Genomic DNA, 17024 nt, shown 5'->3' with positions numbered 1-17024 from the left:
TTTCCAGTGGCATTGTCCAACTTCCCTTTCCCTATTCTATCCACCCCTTATATTCAGAAAAGTTGAAGCCCCCCAACCCCCATCACAGTACCCACCTTGACATACCATGTTGCCTCAGGACAAAGTGCAACCTTTCCCATTGAGGCCAGACAAGGCAGCCCAGCGAGCAGAATGGAATCCAACCGAGTCTGAATCAGAGAGAGACCCTGCACCAGTTGCTATGGAACGCCTATGAAGACCAAGGTACACATGTGTAGGGGGCCTAAGTCCAGTCCACGCATGCTCTTTTGTTGGTGGTACAGAGTCTTTGATTCTTCATGGGCCCAGATCAGTTGGCTTTGTATGTTATTCTTATGGTGTCTTTGATAACTCTGTATCCCACAGTTCTTCTGCTGAGCCTTCTACAAGACTCCCTGAGTCCTGTCTAACGTTTGGCTGTGGGTCTCTACATCTGTTTCCATCAGCTGCTGGATGAAGATTCTCAGATGACAGTTGTGCTTGGCTCCTACCTGCAAGTACACCTGAGTATCATTAATAATTTCTGTGGGGTTTTTTGTTTGACAGTTTTTGTTTGTTTTGTTGTTATTGTTTTAGAGTGAGACTCCACTGGAGACAACGGATTTTACATTTATATTTTTATTTCTGGGTTAGGGATGGCAATTCTGAACACTTTACTTCTCAGTGCTGGGAACCCATCTTGTGGAATTGTGCAGGCCCTGTGCATCCTACCACAGTCTCTGGGAGTTCACTGTGCTTTAGTACACCTGTGTTTAGAAGGCTTCATTTTCTTAATGACCTCCATCCCTGCTATCCCTTACAATCTTTCATCCCCTCTGGCTATTAAATTCTTCTTTTCTCCTCTTATGCAATATTCTTTGAGCTCTGAGGGAAGAGATTCGATAGTGCTATCCCATTTAGGACTGGTTGTTTCTGAGTCCTTCTCAGCACACGGTTCAGTTGTGAACCTCTGTATTTGTCCCCATATACTGCAGGTAGAACCTTCTCTGATAATGACTGACCAAGGCATTAATCCACAAATATTCCAAAATGTTGTGAGGATAATTTTACTGCTATGTTCATTTAGTAGGATTGGGTTTTTCTCTATAACCCTGGCCTATCTTGGTTCTTGGCCATTTGAGCAGTGTCAGGGATGGCTTCCATGTCATGTGGTTGTGTATACTGTATCTGGTTTATTAGTGACCTAAAAGTAGCATCCAAATACAAGTGAATATGTACCATACCAAATTTATCTTTTTGGGTCTGGATTACACTACTCAGGATGATTTATCCTAACTCTACCTCTTTACTTGTGAATTTCATGATTTAATTTAAAGTCTGAGAAACATTCTATTGTGTAAATGTACCACATTTTCTATTCATCCATTGACAAGTATCAAGGCAGTTTCAAATGTCTGGCTACTGTGAATAGAGTTTCAGTGAACATGAATAACAATCTCTGTAATAGAATTTAAGGTCTGTTGTGTATGCCCAAGAGTTGTAAAGCTGGATACTGAGACACATCTAGTCCCAGCTTCCTGAAGAACCACCACACTGATTTTTGTAGAAGCTGTAAATTTGTACTCCTTTAAACAGTGGATAGAGTTTCCCTTTGCTGTAAATCCTAGCCAGCATGAGCTGTCAAGGCTGGTCCCTGTACACATTTTGCCTTTCAACATATCCTACTTAGGCACAGCAATAGGTAAAGAACTAATCATGGAACAATAAAAACAAATGGATTTAAGTTATCAGTAACACATGCTTGTTACTTGTAGACACTATTAAAGAAAATAAAAGGGTGCTTGAAACACGCACTAATACTATGATGGGGTTGATAATAAGATTACCAGATTTCTGAAGTAAAAGTAATTTGTGTACAACTTATATTCAATTTAATGGTTAGTATTTTGGTAGGGATGAGGAAAGATTATGAGGATTTCATCTCTCTTAAATGTGTTTAGCCAACATTCATCAAACACACAAAACTGTGCCAAAACCTGTACTCAATATTTTAGAAAAATTACTGTACACAGTAATTGCCTGGAAGTCCCATTGTCATGAAAGTTCTATGCCCAAGTGTTTGTCCAAGGCAGTGTTTGTGTTTGTTCATGTTTTCTGCAGGAAAATCTTCACTCAACAGTCAAGTTTTTTAAGTAGAAAAATATATTAAGAAGAGAATAATGTGTCCTCAAAGCAATAAATGAACCACACAAAAACCTCACAAATTATTGATTCCTGTAATTTCTTGTTAATAATTTTGGGTGCAAGGTAGGATATATGTGCTGATTTGGAGGGAAGGAAGAAATTAAGAAAGTATGTAATTATATTATAATATGAAAATTAAAATAAATAATTTATAATAGAACTAAGTAAAGTGACACTAAGTGAGAGGCAGTGTGCCTTCCACCTTACTTGTTCATACTCACACTAGATCTATGTCTGAGCGTAATCCAGCCTAAACAATGTATAATTCATTGATTTCACTTTTACACAACAAATGGGTGTTCAAAATAGCAACACATTAAGTTTGTTTAAATGATGTAACAGATATGTTTTAATTGAGGAGTGTGACAGGATATAGAAGCAACACAAAGAAATAAAATGTGCTTCCATGGTCAAATTGAATATAAGAATGAGTCTGAGAAACTGTAATATAACATGTAGAAAAATGAATTTAATACATCCCATTGAAACTCAAACTTTTTCCAGCTCCCTTAGGCCATTAACTGAATCACCAAACCCTGGGATTACTAGTTTATACACATTATTCATTATGCAACATTAGTAATCTCTCTTTTGTGCTTTGTGTCAAATTTGGAAATACCTCTTACTTTTCTTTTTTTTCAAGCTGTTCAAGGCATTTAGTCATATAAATACAAAAGTTATGAATAAGAACAATCAAGGTTATTATTTGATGTGAGGTTTCTTTGGAAAGCAAAAATGATGTGGGATTTTAAATGCTGAGGACCTCATTATGTAACTTCAACACACCTTATTTTTCTTTTTCTCACTCAAACAGGATTTTAAGAGCATACTGGGTATATCCCAGGATCTCTTTGGAAGGCAGGTAGCAAAGCTTTGAACAGATGACCCCAGGGCCAGGAATGGACCACAATGCTGGAAACTGGGCTCAGACAATGATTGTCGGACTACTGATTTACTGATTTATAGATTGGATTCTGAACTTCAGGAACTACTTTCTAAAGATGAGCCCCTAAACTACCAACTTTTGTGGAAATGACTGCTGCTTAGGGTCTTCTTTCTGTTTTTCTCTAATCTGGTGTCTCCATCTGGAGCACCCAATGTTATAACCTAGGTCTTGTATTTACATTCTAGATATAGGAAACCAGAAGAAGAAGCGTTTTGATACTTGGAAGCGAGAGGGTAGTAATGTCTCATGTTTATGGAATTCACAGGTCATTGGTTGTTCATCACAGAGTTGCTGTTAATAAGTCAGTTATATGTAAATGAAGATACCAACGCAATTATATAACAAGCATTGAGAAATGTGTTGTTGTTAAAAATGCAAATTTCTTTTTGTTTGAAGTGTATGAGGAAGTTTTTGGTACTTGTGGAAAAAAAGCAAACTATGTAATATAACATAATACAATATTTCCCAAATTGTTTTATATTTTTGAAATACCAGGCCACAGGAGCAGTTACTGTGGGTTACTGTGTAGTGATGTCCAAGTCCAAGAACCACAAAACACACAAACAGTCCTGCAAATGGCACAGAAAAGGCATCAAGAAACTCTGGTCACAAAGACACCAAGTTTTTGGGGAACATGCGCTTTGGGAAGAAGCACAACAAGGATGGCCTGAAGAAGATGCTGGCCAGCAATGCAAAGGCAGTATGTGAATGTGCAGAGGCCCTCACAGCCCTTGTGAAACCTCAGGCCGTCAAGTCCAAAATGTCAAACGGCCCCAGCCACAAACTCAGCCCTCTGGCTTTCATTGCTCACCCAAAGCTTGGCAAAGAGGATTCAGAGCTACATGGCCAAGGGTCATAGGCTCTGCCAACCAAAGCCCAAGGCTCAAATCAAGACAGGGGCCAAAGCCAGCTCCAGCTAAGTCCCAGCTTCAGCTCCATCTCAGTTTCCCAAAGATTCCCTAGCCCCTGTGAAAACTCCATAGAGAAAGCTCCTGCTAGTGTGAAGTCAGATTGACTGCTGTGACACAATTACCTACACACTATTTGCAGATGATCCGTGTCCTTTGCTGTTTTTACAAATAAACTTGAGACAAGAAAAAAAAAGATCAATAATCTTAAAGAAAATAACTTTACTAACTGAAATGAAGACATTCAACAAATTAGTAGAGAAGACAAGGAAATACTTATAAACCAAATATTAGCTCTTTACCCAAGGCATTTGGTAATGATAAGCCAGTATTTTGTCACTCAAAATTTATAAATGGATGCTCATGTAAATAAATTTAAAATATAAGGTTAGAAAATGGAATCGATTTGCTTATGTTGTACTTCAAGCAAATAATAAACTAGCAGGCTAGCATGAGTATTTCAGAAAATATGCAACTCAAAAAGAAACAAATGTAATTTACATGTTTCTGCAGATGGATTGAACAGTCCAATGTCTGAGGAGGTAAAAGGTCTAGTGATCAATCATTTGTGGTTGTATTTTGAAAACCTAGATTGAACAACTTTTTTTATTACAAGTGTCAAAATCTAAGACTCAACATTCTATACACAAAATTTGAATACAAAATTTGGACTGAATAGTAGAAATAGTGACTGAAGAATTGTTTTACCACTATAAAACGAGGGATTATTATTCTTATGAATCTTCTTACAAAAAGAAAATGAAATATATAGGACTTTGATAACATGAACATTAAAAGTATTATCACTGGGTTTGATCTGTTGAGCTATCACACATTTGAAGAAATTTAGCAAAGGAGGATTGGGGTTATTACTTAAATACAAATCTCACCAGATTCCAGTATTATTGATGACTATGTTCCAGGCATCTGGCAGGATTTCATCCAGCTCTGTCTGTGTCAACAGTTCTTCATGAACTAGTAAAATCATAAGAGTTTTAGAAGAGCTTTGGCCCTACATTGTTAATAGAAACATAAGTGGCTTATTTATAGAAAGCAATATGATCACATCATTTAAAAGAGTTGATCATTTTCTACACTTCAATTCAATAAACTTATTCTTTAGAATTATAAAGACAAAGCTTGACAACTTACAAATGCATGTCAAATTACTTCACGATAATTAATTATTAAAGATATTTTATATAGGAAAAATAAAGGACTATATATATAGAAAAACTTTAATAAAATTGAAGACTGTAGTTCAAGAAAAATTTAACTATGCAAATTTATCTACTGATATCATACACATTTAGGTCAATATGTATAGTAATAGACAAAAATAATTTTAAAATAAAAATTTAAAATAAAGTGTTGACTTGAAATTATAACATGGTGGTGGAATTAGGGATATTAGTATTACTTTTCTGTTTTTATTTTTGTGATATTGCCTCTGCAAAAGTGGTAAGAAAAATACTGAGAGTGTAATTGTGTCTGCATGGGTATGTTTTAGGAAGGAAAAAGTAATGAATCTATATTACGAGGCTTTTAAATTTTTTATTAATTTGAAGGAACAAGACTTTTAATACTAAAATGCAAAGAAATAAAAAAAACACTGTACCTCCATGTTATATAACCATGTACCACATAGTTACAAAAAAATTATCTACAAAAAAATTAAGACAAAACACTACTCTTCATTAATGTTACAGTTTGAAGAAACCCCAATGACTAAAATCATTCACGTGTTTAATTAAACAGCCAGAACAACAGGACAAAATAATCCTACCCAGTGAATTTTGTACTAAACAGTAACTTCCTTACAACACTCTTTATGGTCTCATTTCTCAGACTGTAAATAAGAGGGTTGAGAGTTGGAGGTAGTACTGTGTAGAATACAGAGAATAAGAACTCAAAAGCAGTTGGAGAGTCTGAGGTTGGGTTTAGATATGCACAGGCACCTGAAGAAAGAAACAATGAGACAACAAAAAGGTGGGGCAGGCAAGTAGAGAAGACCTTAGACCTGCTCTCAGCAGAGGGCATCCTGAGAACTGTGGAGAATATGTGGACATAGGAGATGATGATCCCAATCAAGCAGGCAAAGGTAATTACAGACAGGAAATCAATCATTCCAATTATATCAAGGTGATCATTAGAGCAGGAGAGCTTGAGCAACTGGGGGACATCACAGAAGAACTGGTGAATTATTTTGTCCCCACAGAATCTGATAGAGAGTATACTTGCTGTGTATAATGTTCCTGGGATGCTTCCACATAGCCACACAGCTGCCACAGCCCAAGTACACTTTCTGGGACCCATGATGACCTCATAGTGCAGTGGGAGGCAGATGGCCACATAGCGGTCATAAGACATCACTGTGAGAATGGCCATTTCACTCCAGGCCAAAGCTGTGAAGAAAAAAACCTGCAGCATGCACTGGCCATATGAAATGTAGCCACTACGTGCCAGGGAACTCTCAACATACTGAGGAACTGTGACAGAGAGGGATGAGAGGTCCAGAATGGAAAGGTGCTTCAGAAAGTAATACATTGGAGACTGGAGCTGAGGGTCCAGTGTTATGATGGTGATAATGATGAAGTTACCTGCTGAGCCCAATAGGTATGTCACCAAGAAGAGCAAAGCTTGTAAGATCTGCAGCTCATGGTTGTCAGAGAACCCCATGAGGAGAAATCCAGTCATTGTGGTTATATTTTTCACAATCATTTGGTAACAGAATTTGTGGTAGGAGCTGGAAAACAAAATCATATATTAAATGCAGTAGAAACACCCTGAGGCATTATTTGTTCATTAATATTTATTTCAATAATTACTCTATATACTCTTTATCATCTATTTATATAGCTATCTGAATATGTCATCTGCCTATGTATTTATCTATCATCTATCGATACTCTACTTGTTGAGAAATTTAAGCGAGAGCACAATTTTCTCATCTCTACAGATCTCCCATTATTCACTCATAAAGCAGTAGTTACAGGTGTATACATGTGATCCATCACTAGTTCTCTCAAGGAATGCAATTGTATTGGCCCCATGTAAAAGCACTATTCCGCTGCCATGGTTGAAACACACTGGTTTTCTTTAAGTCATCAGTGAACAGGCAGTGATGTACTATGGATGAGAACATAGTATTGAATACCACTGTAGCAAATGAAATACACATTTATAAGAAATATGCCAGGAATTAAAATATGTTTGAGTGTCCACTGGAAAGATTTATTCTCTCTTAGCAAACAATACTGCTGTTACTGCAAGAGGTTATTGATCACTGTAGAATCAAGTGTATAGATGATCATTTTTTTGCTCTCAAATTTCCATGCTGGTATTATTGAGAGAGAGAAAAAATGCTTGTGCAAGAGTAATATTTACATCCCACCTTCAATGTAGATACTCTATTCATTTTAATGATTTTTTAGAGGTCAAATAGTTTCTCTTTGCATTTTATTTTTATTTCACTGCAGCCTATACTATTAACCTCGGGTGTAGCCATCAAACAGTTATTAGCACTTACCACAAACCATAGACAATTGCAAAGACAGATGGTGATTTCTTGAGGTAGTTTAAGGTGTAGAGGAAAATATCCAATATCCAAAAAGAGACTAGAAATTTAAAGTCATTTATGTTTCAGATAGAAGTCATGTTTTAGTTCATTGTCCTTTGTTTTGATGTTTGAGAGATTAAAAATAAATCATCATTCTTCCCTTGCAAGATGCATGTTGGTGTTGAATGGCTGATGAGAATTTAATGGAGGCTTAACTTCCTGCATTTTTTTAATCCATTAGTGTTTCATAGCATAGAGTTTTATGCAACAAAAGAAAATATGCTGTCAGTCTTTTGAAGTCTTAAGTCCTGTGAAATATCATCAGATAATTTTTGTGCCTATCTAAAAATTGTGTGCTTAAAAATGGAATCAGAGAATAAAATGTGAGGACATCCTTTTTAACCTTGAGACATTTTCCATTATGTGGCATCGGTCGTGTGTCATCCTATCTCCCTGTACTTGACTCTACCCCCCTCAGATCTCTTTTGCAAGCATGAACTTGATAGCAAATAACTCCAAACCTAGACCCAATTACATTGCAGGATGTTGCAATATGATTGTAATTAATGTGGTCTTAGATACAACTATGCCATGAGAAAATGAATCCCTGGACCTGTGAATTCAAACCAATGTGGGCTCCTCAGAAAGATCCTGCATCTATAGGAAAATAAAATACTGTTAAATAATCTAGATAACTATTGTTTCATCTAGTACAATGTTTATATTTGAAAGCCTTTGTCTCCTGCTCTTTTAACCTCAGTTATAACTTGAATCATTCTAAAATATCCTCATATGATTTCTAAAATATCTCATATACACAACAGAAATTTGAGAGAAATCAAAGATCTCACTTATGTTTCTCACAGTTTTCATTGTTTCAAATTCTGTGCTTTGATAGTATTATCCTTTGAGGTTGGTAAAATGTAAACATATTTATGTTTATTGTTCATATTAAAATTGTACTTAATCATTTAAGTTAAAATTTTTTCTGACAAATAAATTTAATATTACTATTTTAACCTGACAAATCCATCCAGCACAAAAGTTAAGAAAGCTGAGTAATATTGACCATTCCTATGTATGTGACAGGAGGCAAGTTTTCACCCTTCCTAAAGCAGGTCTCCATTGATTCACACAGTCAACTTGGAGTTAAACATTTAATAGAAAAAAACTTGAGAGTTAGTAACTTGAATAACAGTATTACCATTGAGTTATAAACATATATATATTATACATATATATATATATATATATATATATATATATATCAAAAAAGACACAGGGACAGCGTAACAATCACATTGATCTTGTCTACCTTGAGGTTTCTCTGTTGACATCTGAGAGCTGTTGAAGAAGTGGTTTAAGAGTTTACAGAAGTGTCACATATGCAGGAATGTAATACATTAAGTTTTCTCATTGACCCATTTCTCACATGGTCCCTTATTGTGTGTATATGAATTTTAAGAACTACTTTATTTTCAGTAAGATGCCCTTCCTACCTTTTTATAATGATAGCCTTGCTTTTTCAAACTAAGTAAGATTGTGAGGTCTTGTTAGAATTTCCATAAAATACTGATCTTTCCTCATCCACATTTGGGAAACTTACTCCAGGATGTCTTGTTGTGCATGTAGCATTCCAAGCCGATCAACAATTTCTCATATTTTGTCCAGGATTGCAGACTTTTTAAATCGTATTATGTCCCTAGAGAACAATTGTGGTGAGCTGTTTTCATGCAGAGAGGGGATGGACTTGGAAGTATTCTTTCTTTTGTAATGGAAATTTGGACTCAGACCAAGTTACTTCATTTATTCTGACCCCATGTCATCTGGGAAATGGAGTCCCTAAAATTTCCAGACAACTGTTGAATGGTTCTGTGATCTTGGGATTTTGTTGTCCCAACTTAGTAGTTTTCAGTCCTTAGGAGACCTGTAAGTCTCCAGAAAGCTCATTAGAGCTCAGAAATCTGGGCACTTCCTGAGTGTCTCTGATTCAGTCATTGTAGGCAATATCTCACAGGGCAGCTGCTGGTCTGACTACCTCAGGTAGACAGCTACTGTGTAGCAAAATTGTACATTTCTGATAGGAATATATATATATATACATATATATACATGTATATACATATATATGTAAAACGATAGTAGAAAAATAATGTAAGAATGTATACATTTGCATTCCATATTTTATCTTATCAATTATTTTCAAAGAATTCATAATTCATCAGTTAGACTCTTGGAGGAGATCTAAATACAGCAAGTATTCCTCTATTTGCAGTTTAGAGTTCACCTTAGGAAATCATCAGTACAGATGGATAATGAGTGAGGCCAAGTCACAGATGAAGCCATAGAATAATTAGTTTGCTTCTTTAAAATTGCTTATTCCTTTCTACAGAAAATAAAGCATTACTTTGCTTTGTTTCAAATAGAATCTCTTGACTTCGTACAAGTCACTGCAGAAATGCAAATTAGTGAAATTACAATAGACACAAACAATATAGAATATCTTGGCATTACTAAGTAAGCAAGGGACCTGTATAACAAGTTCTTGAAGTTTTTGAAGAAAGATATTCAAGAAGATATCAAAAGATAGAAAGACCTCCCATGCTTATTAAGCAGTAGAATTAACCATACCAGCTGCAGATATACCCATAGGGGCTGCAGCAGGGGTGGGCATGAGACTAAAAGCCAGGGAGAGAAGGAGCCAGTGGTACCAGCGGTGCCAGCGATGTGGCGCTTCATGGTGAGCCCAGTCCGTGAGGTGGTGAGAAGTCTGGGTCCTACAATGCAGAGCCCTTCCTGGGCTCTTTCTGGATTCAGGAGCGGCGGCCGCCTGTGGAGAAGCATGTCTGAGAGGTGGAAGCTGTGCATCCGAGGGCCCCCACTCCAAAATGGAGGGCATGGATATGGACCTGGATCCTGAGCTCGTGCAGCTGCCTGGGCACCACAGACAAGGACGTGCTCACCTCTGAGTTCCAGCGGCTACTTAGCTTCCAGCTGCTGCCTTCTTCCTGGACATGACCAACTGGAACTTGCGAGCAGCAAATGCGCCTAAAATGACTTTGAGAACCCAAATATCAATCAGTGTGCCCTCCATGTCTTTTGTTGAAGATGTCACCATAGGAGAAAGAGAGTCAATATCCCCCGATATCCAGTTCATAAAAACACGGCCAATCCAGAATTCTGGGGCAGAAGCCTGTCTTCCAGGGATTTGTCGTAAATATGTTGAGGGAGACCAGTTTGGACATGTGAACATGGTGATGGTGAGATCACTAGAGCCCCAAGAGATTGCAGATGTCAGCGTCCAGATGTGCAGGCGCAGCAGAGCAGGAATATACCAGGGACAGTGGTGGATGTGCACTGCTACTGGACTCTACTATGGAGATGTTATCTGGGTGATTCTCATTGTGGAGTTGGGTGAACTTTTTAGAGTAATACAGAGGCTGTCATCTTTTGAAACAGAATTCAACACACGGTCACACCATCACAAGGTAGACGGAAACTTCAACCCATTTGCACTCCCCAAAGGAACTGACAATCAGATGAATGCTGGACTGCTGGAGGGGCATAGAGGCGACCGAGAAGAGATCCAGGAAGCCACCTTGGGTTTTGGTGATGACATCCGTCTAATGAGTTGTTAGGCCACTTGGGAAGGGGAAGAAATTTAAATGGGAGAAAATAAGCCATCTTTTAAAACAAAAATTATTTTACCTACCGACAGCATGGCTATCTTAACAAAGCAATCTACAGATTCAATGCAATGCCCACTAAAATTCCAACAGATTTAAATTCTTTACAGATTTTAAAAGAACAATACTCCACTTCATGTAGTAAAACAACAACAACAACAACAAAAACAACAACAACAACAACAAAATCCAGGATATCTAAAATAATCCTGTACAAGAACTTTTGGACCTATCACCATCCCTGATCTCAAGCTCTACTTCAGAGCATAAAACTGCATATTATTAGCATAAAAACAAATAGTATGGTCAGTGCAATCAAATCGAATATCCAGATGTAAATCTATTCACCTGGATTTTGATAAAGAAGCCAGAAATGCGCAATGGAAAAGGGCATCTTCAACAAATATAATTGGTGTAACTGGATGTGAGCTAGTAGAAGAATGCAAATAAATTCATGTCTATTACTCTGCACAAAACTCAAGTCCAGATGTATCAAAGTCTGCAAAATACAATCAGACATATTGTATTTGATGGAAGAGAATGTAGGAAAGAGCCATGAACTCATTGGTACAGGTGACAACTTTCTAAATAGAACACCAACAGCTCAGGGACTAAGATCAACAATTAAGAAATGGGACCTCAAGAGTATCCACACTTCTGAGGTTCCAGCTCTCTCCCCCATGGAATTTGGGTGCAGGGAGCTGTTTGGCTGGTTCGGTTCGGTCCTGGGCACAGACCACAAATGCGGGTACCAGCAGCTATCTGTTCCTATATCCCTAGCAATTGCACTAAAATCAGGGAATACACAAGGCTGTCACTCTCTCACTACTTATCCAATATAGTACTCAAAGTCCTAGCCAGAGCAATCAGACAGTGAAAGGAGGTCAAAGCAATACAAATTAGAAGGGAAGAAATCAAAATATCACTATTTGCAGATGACGTGACAGTGTACTTAAACGACCCCAAAAGTTCCAACAGAGAACTGCTTAACCTGATAAACAACTTCAGCAAAGTGTCGGGGTATAAAATTAACTCAAACAAAGCAGTAGCCTTCCTCTACTCAAATGATAAACAGGCTGAGAAAGAAATTAAGGAAATGACACCCTTCACAATAGTCCCAAATAATATAAAATATCTTGGTGTGACTTTAACCAAGCAAGTGAAAGATCTGTATGACAAGAACTTCAAGTCTCTGAAGAAAGAAATTGAGGAAGAACTCAGAAGATAGAAAGATCTTCCATGCTCATGGATTAGCAGGATTAATATAGTAAAGATGGCCGTTCTGCCAAAAGCAATGTACAGATTCAATGCACTCCCCAACAAAATACCTACTCAATTCTTTATAGGGACAAAAGGAGGAATTTGAAAATTCATTTGGAATAACAAAAAAACCAGGATAGCAAAAACTATACTCAACAGTAACAGAACTTCTGGGGGAATTACCATCCCTGACTTCAAGCAGTTATACAGAGCAATAGTCATAAAATCTGTAGGGTATTGATACAGAGACAGGCAGATAGATCAGTGGAACTGAATTGAAGACCCAGAAATGAACCCACACACCTATCGTTACTTGATCTTTAACAAAGGAACTAAAACTTTCCAGTGGAAGAAAGATAGTATTTCCAACAAATGGTGCAGGTTAAATTAGAGGTCAGCATGTAGAAGAATGCAAATTGATCCATTCTTATCACCATGTACAAGGCTTGAGTCCAATTGCATCAGGACTGCCACATCAAACCAGATACACTCAAACTAATAGAAGAAAGACTGGGGAAGAATCTCGAACACGTGGGCACTAGGGAAAATTTCCTGAACAAAACACCTATGGCTTATGCTGTAAGGTCAAGAATCGACAAATAGGACCTCATTAAACTACAAAGCTTCTGTAATGCAAAGGACACTGTCATTGGGACAATAGGGCAACCAACAGATTGGGAAAGATCTTTACCAATCCTACATCATATAGAGGGCTAATATCTAAAATATACAAAGAACTCAAGAAGGTAGATTCCAGAGATCTAAATAACCCTATTAAAAATGGGGTACAGAGCTAAACAAAGCATTCTCAGCTGAGGAATATTGGATAGCTGATAAGCACCTTAAAAAATGTTCAACATCCTTAGTCATCAGGGAAATGCAAATCAAAACAACCCTAAGAGACCACCTCACACTAGTCAGAATGGCTAAGATAAAAACTCAGGTGACAGCAGATGCTGACAAGGATGTGGAGAAAGACGAACACTCCTCCATTGTTAGGGGGATTACAAACAGGTACAAACACACAGGAAATCAGTCTGGAAGTTCCTCCGAAAATTGGTATTCCACTATCTGAGGAACCAGCTATTCCTCTCCTGGGTGTATACTCAAAAGATGCTCCAACATACGACAAAGACACATGCTCCACTATGTTCATAGCAGCCTTATTTATAATAGCCAGAAGCTGGAAAGAACCCAGATGCCCTTCAACAGAGGAATGGATTCAAAAAATGTGGTACATCTACACAGTGGAATACTACTCAGCTATCAAAAACAACGACTTCACGAAATTCACAGGCAAATGGAATGAACTAGAAAATATCGTCCTGAGTGAGGTTACACAATCACAGAAAAACACACTTGGTATGCATTCATTGATAAGTGGATATTAGCTAAAAAGCTCACATAACCCAAGATGGAATCCACAGACCACAGGAAGCTCAAGAAGTAGGATGACTAATATGCGGATACTCCCACTCCTTCTTAAAAGGGGTAAAAATATCCATAGGAGGGGAAATGGAAGCAAAGTTCAGAGCAGCAACTCAAAGAACAGCCATTCACAGCCTGCCCCATGTGTAGCCCATATATATCTATAAAACCACCTAAACTAGATAAGATTGATGAAGCTAAAAAATGCATGCTGAAAGGGACTGGATATAGATCTGTCCTGAGAGACAGATCCAGAGCATGTCCAATACAGAGGTCAATGCTAGCAGCAAACCACCAAACTGAGAACAGGAGGACACCCTTGCGCGGAATTAGAGGAAGCATTGAAAGAGTTGGAGGAGCTTGCAACCCCTAAAAACTATGCCAGCTAATCAGAGCTTCCAGGGACTTTAGTGGTTTACCACTACCGAAAGATTATACATGGACTGTCCCAGGGCTCCAACTGCATATGTAGTAGAGAATAGCCTTGTTGGGGCACCAGTGGAAGTGGAAGCCCTTGGTCCTGACAAGGTTGTACCTCCAGTGCAGGAGAATATAGGGGGGGGAGTAAGGGGGATATATGGGAGGAATACCCGCATGGGGGATGGGAGGGGAGGAGATGAGGGCTTATGGACAGGTAACGTGGAAGGAGGATACCATTTAAAATGTAAGTAAAGAAATATATCTAATAAAATTTTTTATAAAAGGGTTGAATATTTTCTACACTTTGATCCAATAAACTTATTCTATAGAATTGTAATGACAAAGCTTGATAACTTACAAATGCATGTCAAATTTCTTAACAGTAATTAAGTATTACAGATATTTTAAATAGGAAAACTAAAGGAGTATATATAGATACATTTTAATATAAATTGAAAACTGTAGTCAAGGAAAATCTAACTATGCAAATTTATCTACTGATATCATACACATTTATGTCAATATGTATAGTAATAGACAAAAATAATTTTAAAATAAAAATTTAAAATAAATTTTTGACTTAAAATTATACCTTGGTGGGGGACCTAGGGCTATTAGTATTACTTTTCTGTTATTATTTTTGTGATATTGCCTCTGCAAAAGTGGTAAGAACAATACTGAGATTGTAATATTGTCTACATGTGTATGTTTTAGGAAGTAAAAAGCAATGAATCTATATTACAAGGCTTTTAAATTTTTTATTAATTTGAAGGAACAACACGTTTAATACTAAAATGCAAAGAAATCAGACACTTTACGTACATCCATAAAGACACGGTCATATAACGTAGTTTATCTACAGAAAATGAAAACAAAACATTCATTAACGTTAGAGTTTGAAGAAACCCCAATGACTAAAATCATTCACATGTTTAATTAAACAACCAGAAACAACAGGGCAAAATAATTCTACAAAGCAAATTTTCTACTAAAGAGTAACTTCCTTACAACACTCTTTATGGTCTCATTTCTCAGACTGTAAATAAGAGGGTTGAGAGTTGGAGGTAGTACTGTGTAAAAGATGGAGAATAAGAACTCTAAAGCAGTTGGAGAGTCTGAGGTTGGGTTTAGATATGCACAGAAGCCTGTAGAAAGAAACAATGAGACAACAAAAAGGTGGGGCAGGCAAGTAGAGAAGACCTTAGACCTGCTGTCAGCAGAGGGCATCCTGAGAACTGTGGAGAATATGTGGACATAGGAGATGACAATCCCAATAAAGCAGGCAAAGGCCATTGCCGACAGGAAATCAGCCACTCCCATTATTACAAGGTGATCATTAGAGCAGGAGAGCTTCAGCAACTGGGGGATATCACAGAAGAACTGGTGAATTATTTTGTCCCCACAGAATCTGATGGAGAGTATACTTACTGTGTATAATGTTCCTGAGATGCTTCCACTTAACCACACAGCTGCCACAGCCCAAGTGCACTTTCTGGGACCCATGATGACCTCATAGTGCAGTGGGAGGCAGATGGCCACGTAGCGGTCATAGGACATCACTGTGAGAATGGCCATCTCACTCCAGGCCAAAGCTGTGAAGAAAAAAACCTGCAGCATGCACTGTCCATATGAAATGTAGCCACTATGTGCCAGGGAACTGTCAACATACTGAGGAACTGTGACAGAGAGTGATGAGAGGTCCAGAATGGAAAGGTGCTTCAGAAAGTAATACATTGGAGACTGGAGCTGAGGGTCCAGTGTTGTGATGGTGATAATGATGAAGTTACCTGCTGAGCCCAATAGGTATGTCACCAAGAAGAGCAAAGCCTGTAAGATCTGCAGCTCATGGTTGTCAGAGAACCCCATGAGGAGAAATCCACTCATTGTGGTTATATTTTTCCAAATCATTTTTGGTAACATGAGCTGGAAAACAAAATAATATATTAAACACAGTAGAAACACCCTGTGGCATTATTGTTCATCAATATTTATTTCAATAATTACTGTATATGCTGTTTATCATCTATTTATATATATATATATATATATATCTGAATGTGTCATCTCCCTATGTATTTATCTATCATCTATCGATACTCTACTTGTTGAGAAATTTAAGTGAGAGTACAAGTTTCTCATCTCTACAGATCTCACATTATTCACTCATAAAGCAGTAATTACAGGTGTATATACATGTGATCCTTCACTAGTTCTCTCAAGCAATGTAATTGTATTTGCCCTATGAAAAAGTTCTGTTCCACTGCCATGGTTGAAAAACACTGATTTTCTTTAAGGCATCAATGAACATGCAGTGATGTACTATGGATGAGATCATAGGATTGAATACCACTGTAGCAAATGAAATTCACATCATAAGAAATATGCCAGGAATTAAAATATGTTTGGGTGTCCACTGGAAAGATTTATTCTCTCTTAGCAAACAATACTGCTGTTACCACAAGAGGTTATTGGTCATTGTAGAATCAAGTGTAAAGATGATCATTATTTTGCTCTAAAATTACCATGCTGGTATTATTGAAAGAGAGGAAAAATGCTTGTGCAAGAGTAATATTTACATCCCACCCTCAATGTAGGTACTCTATTCATTTTAATGA

General features: G+C 37.4%; 2 protein-coding genes and 2 pseudogenes across 2 annotated transcripts; 2 read left to right on the top strand and 2 right to left on the bottom strand.

Annotated features, from left to right (window-relative positions):
- Window positions 1-3679: 3679 nt before the first annotated feature.
- Window positions 3680-4589, top strand: LOC103694373 (60S ribosomal protein L29 pseudogene; annotated as a pseudogene).
- Window positions 4590-5838: 1249 nt separating this feature from the next.
- Window positions 5839-6777, bottom strand: Or14j10b (olfactory receptor family 14 subfamily J member 10B). Its single transcript, NM_001000887.1, has one exon. The coding sequence runs from the start codon at window positions 6775-6777 to the stop codon at window positions 5839-5841; it is 939 nt and encodes a 312-aa protein (NP_001000887.1).
- A 3070-nt stretch (window positions 6778-9847) lies between these two features.
- Ilrun-ps1 (inflammation and lipid regulator with UBA-like and NBR1-like domains, pseudogene 1) lies at window positions 9848-12268 on the top strand (annotated as a pseudogene).
- A 3110-nt stretch (window positions 12269-15378) lies between these two features.
- Window positions 15379-16317, bottom strand: Or14j3b (olfactory receptor family 14 subfamily J member 3B). The gene has a single exon (NM_001000271.1). The coding sequence runs from the start codon at window positions 16315-16317 to the stop codon at window positions 15379-15381; it is 939 nt and encodes a 312-aa protein (NP_001000271.1).
- Between the last annotated feature and the right edge of the window lie 707 nt (window positions 16318-17024).

The sequence above is a fragment of the Rattus norvegicus genome, chromosome 20, assembly GCF_036323735.1.
Source record: "Rattus norvegicus strain BN/NHsdMcwi chromosome 20, GRCr8, whole genome shotgun sequence".
Taxonomy (NCBI): Eukaryota; Metazoa; Chordata; class Mammalia; order Rodentia; family Muridae; genus Rattus; species Rattus norvegicus.
The sequence above is the reverse complement of the archived record's forward strand: the minus strand, read 5'-3'. Positions and strand labels throughout refer to the sequence as shown.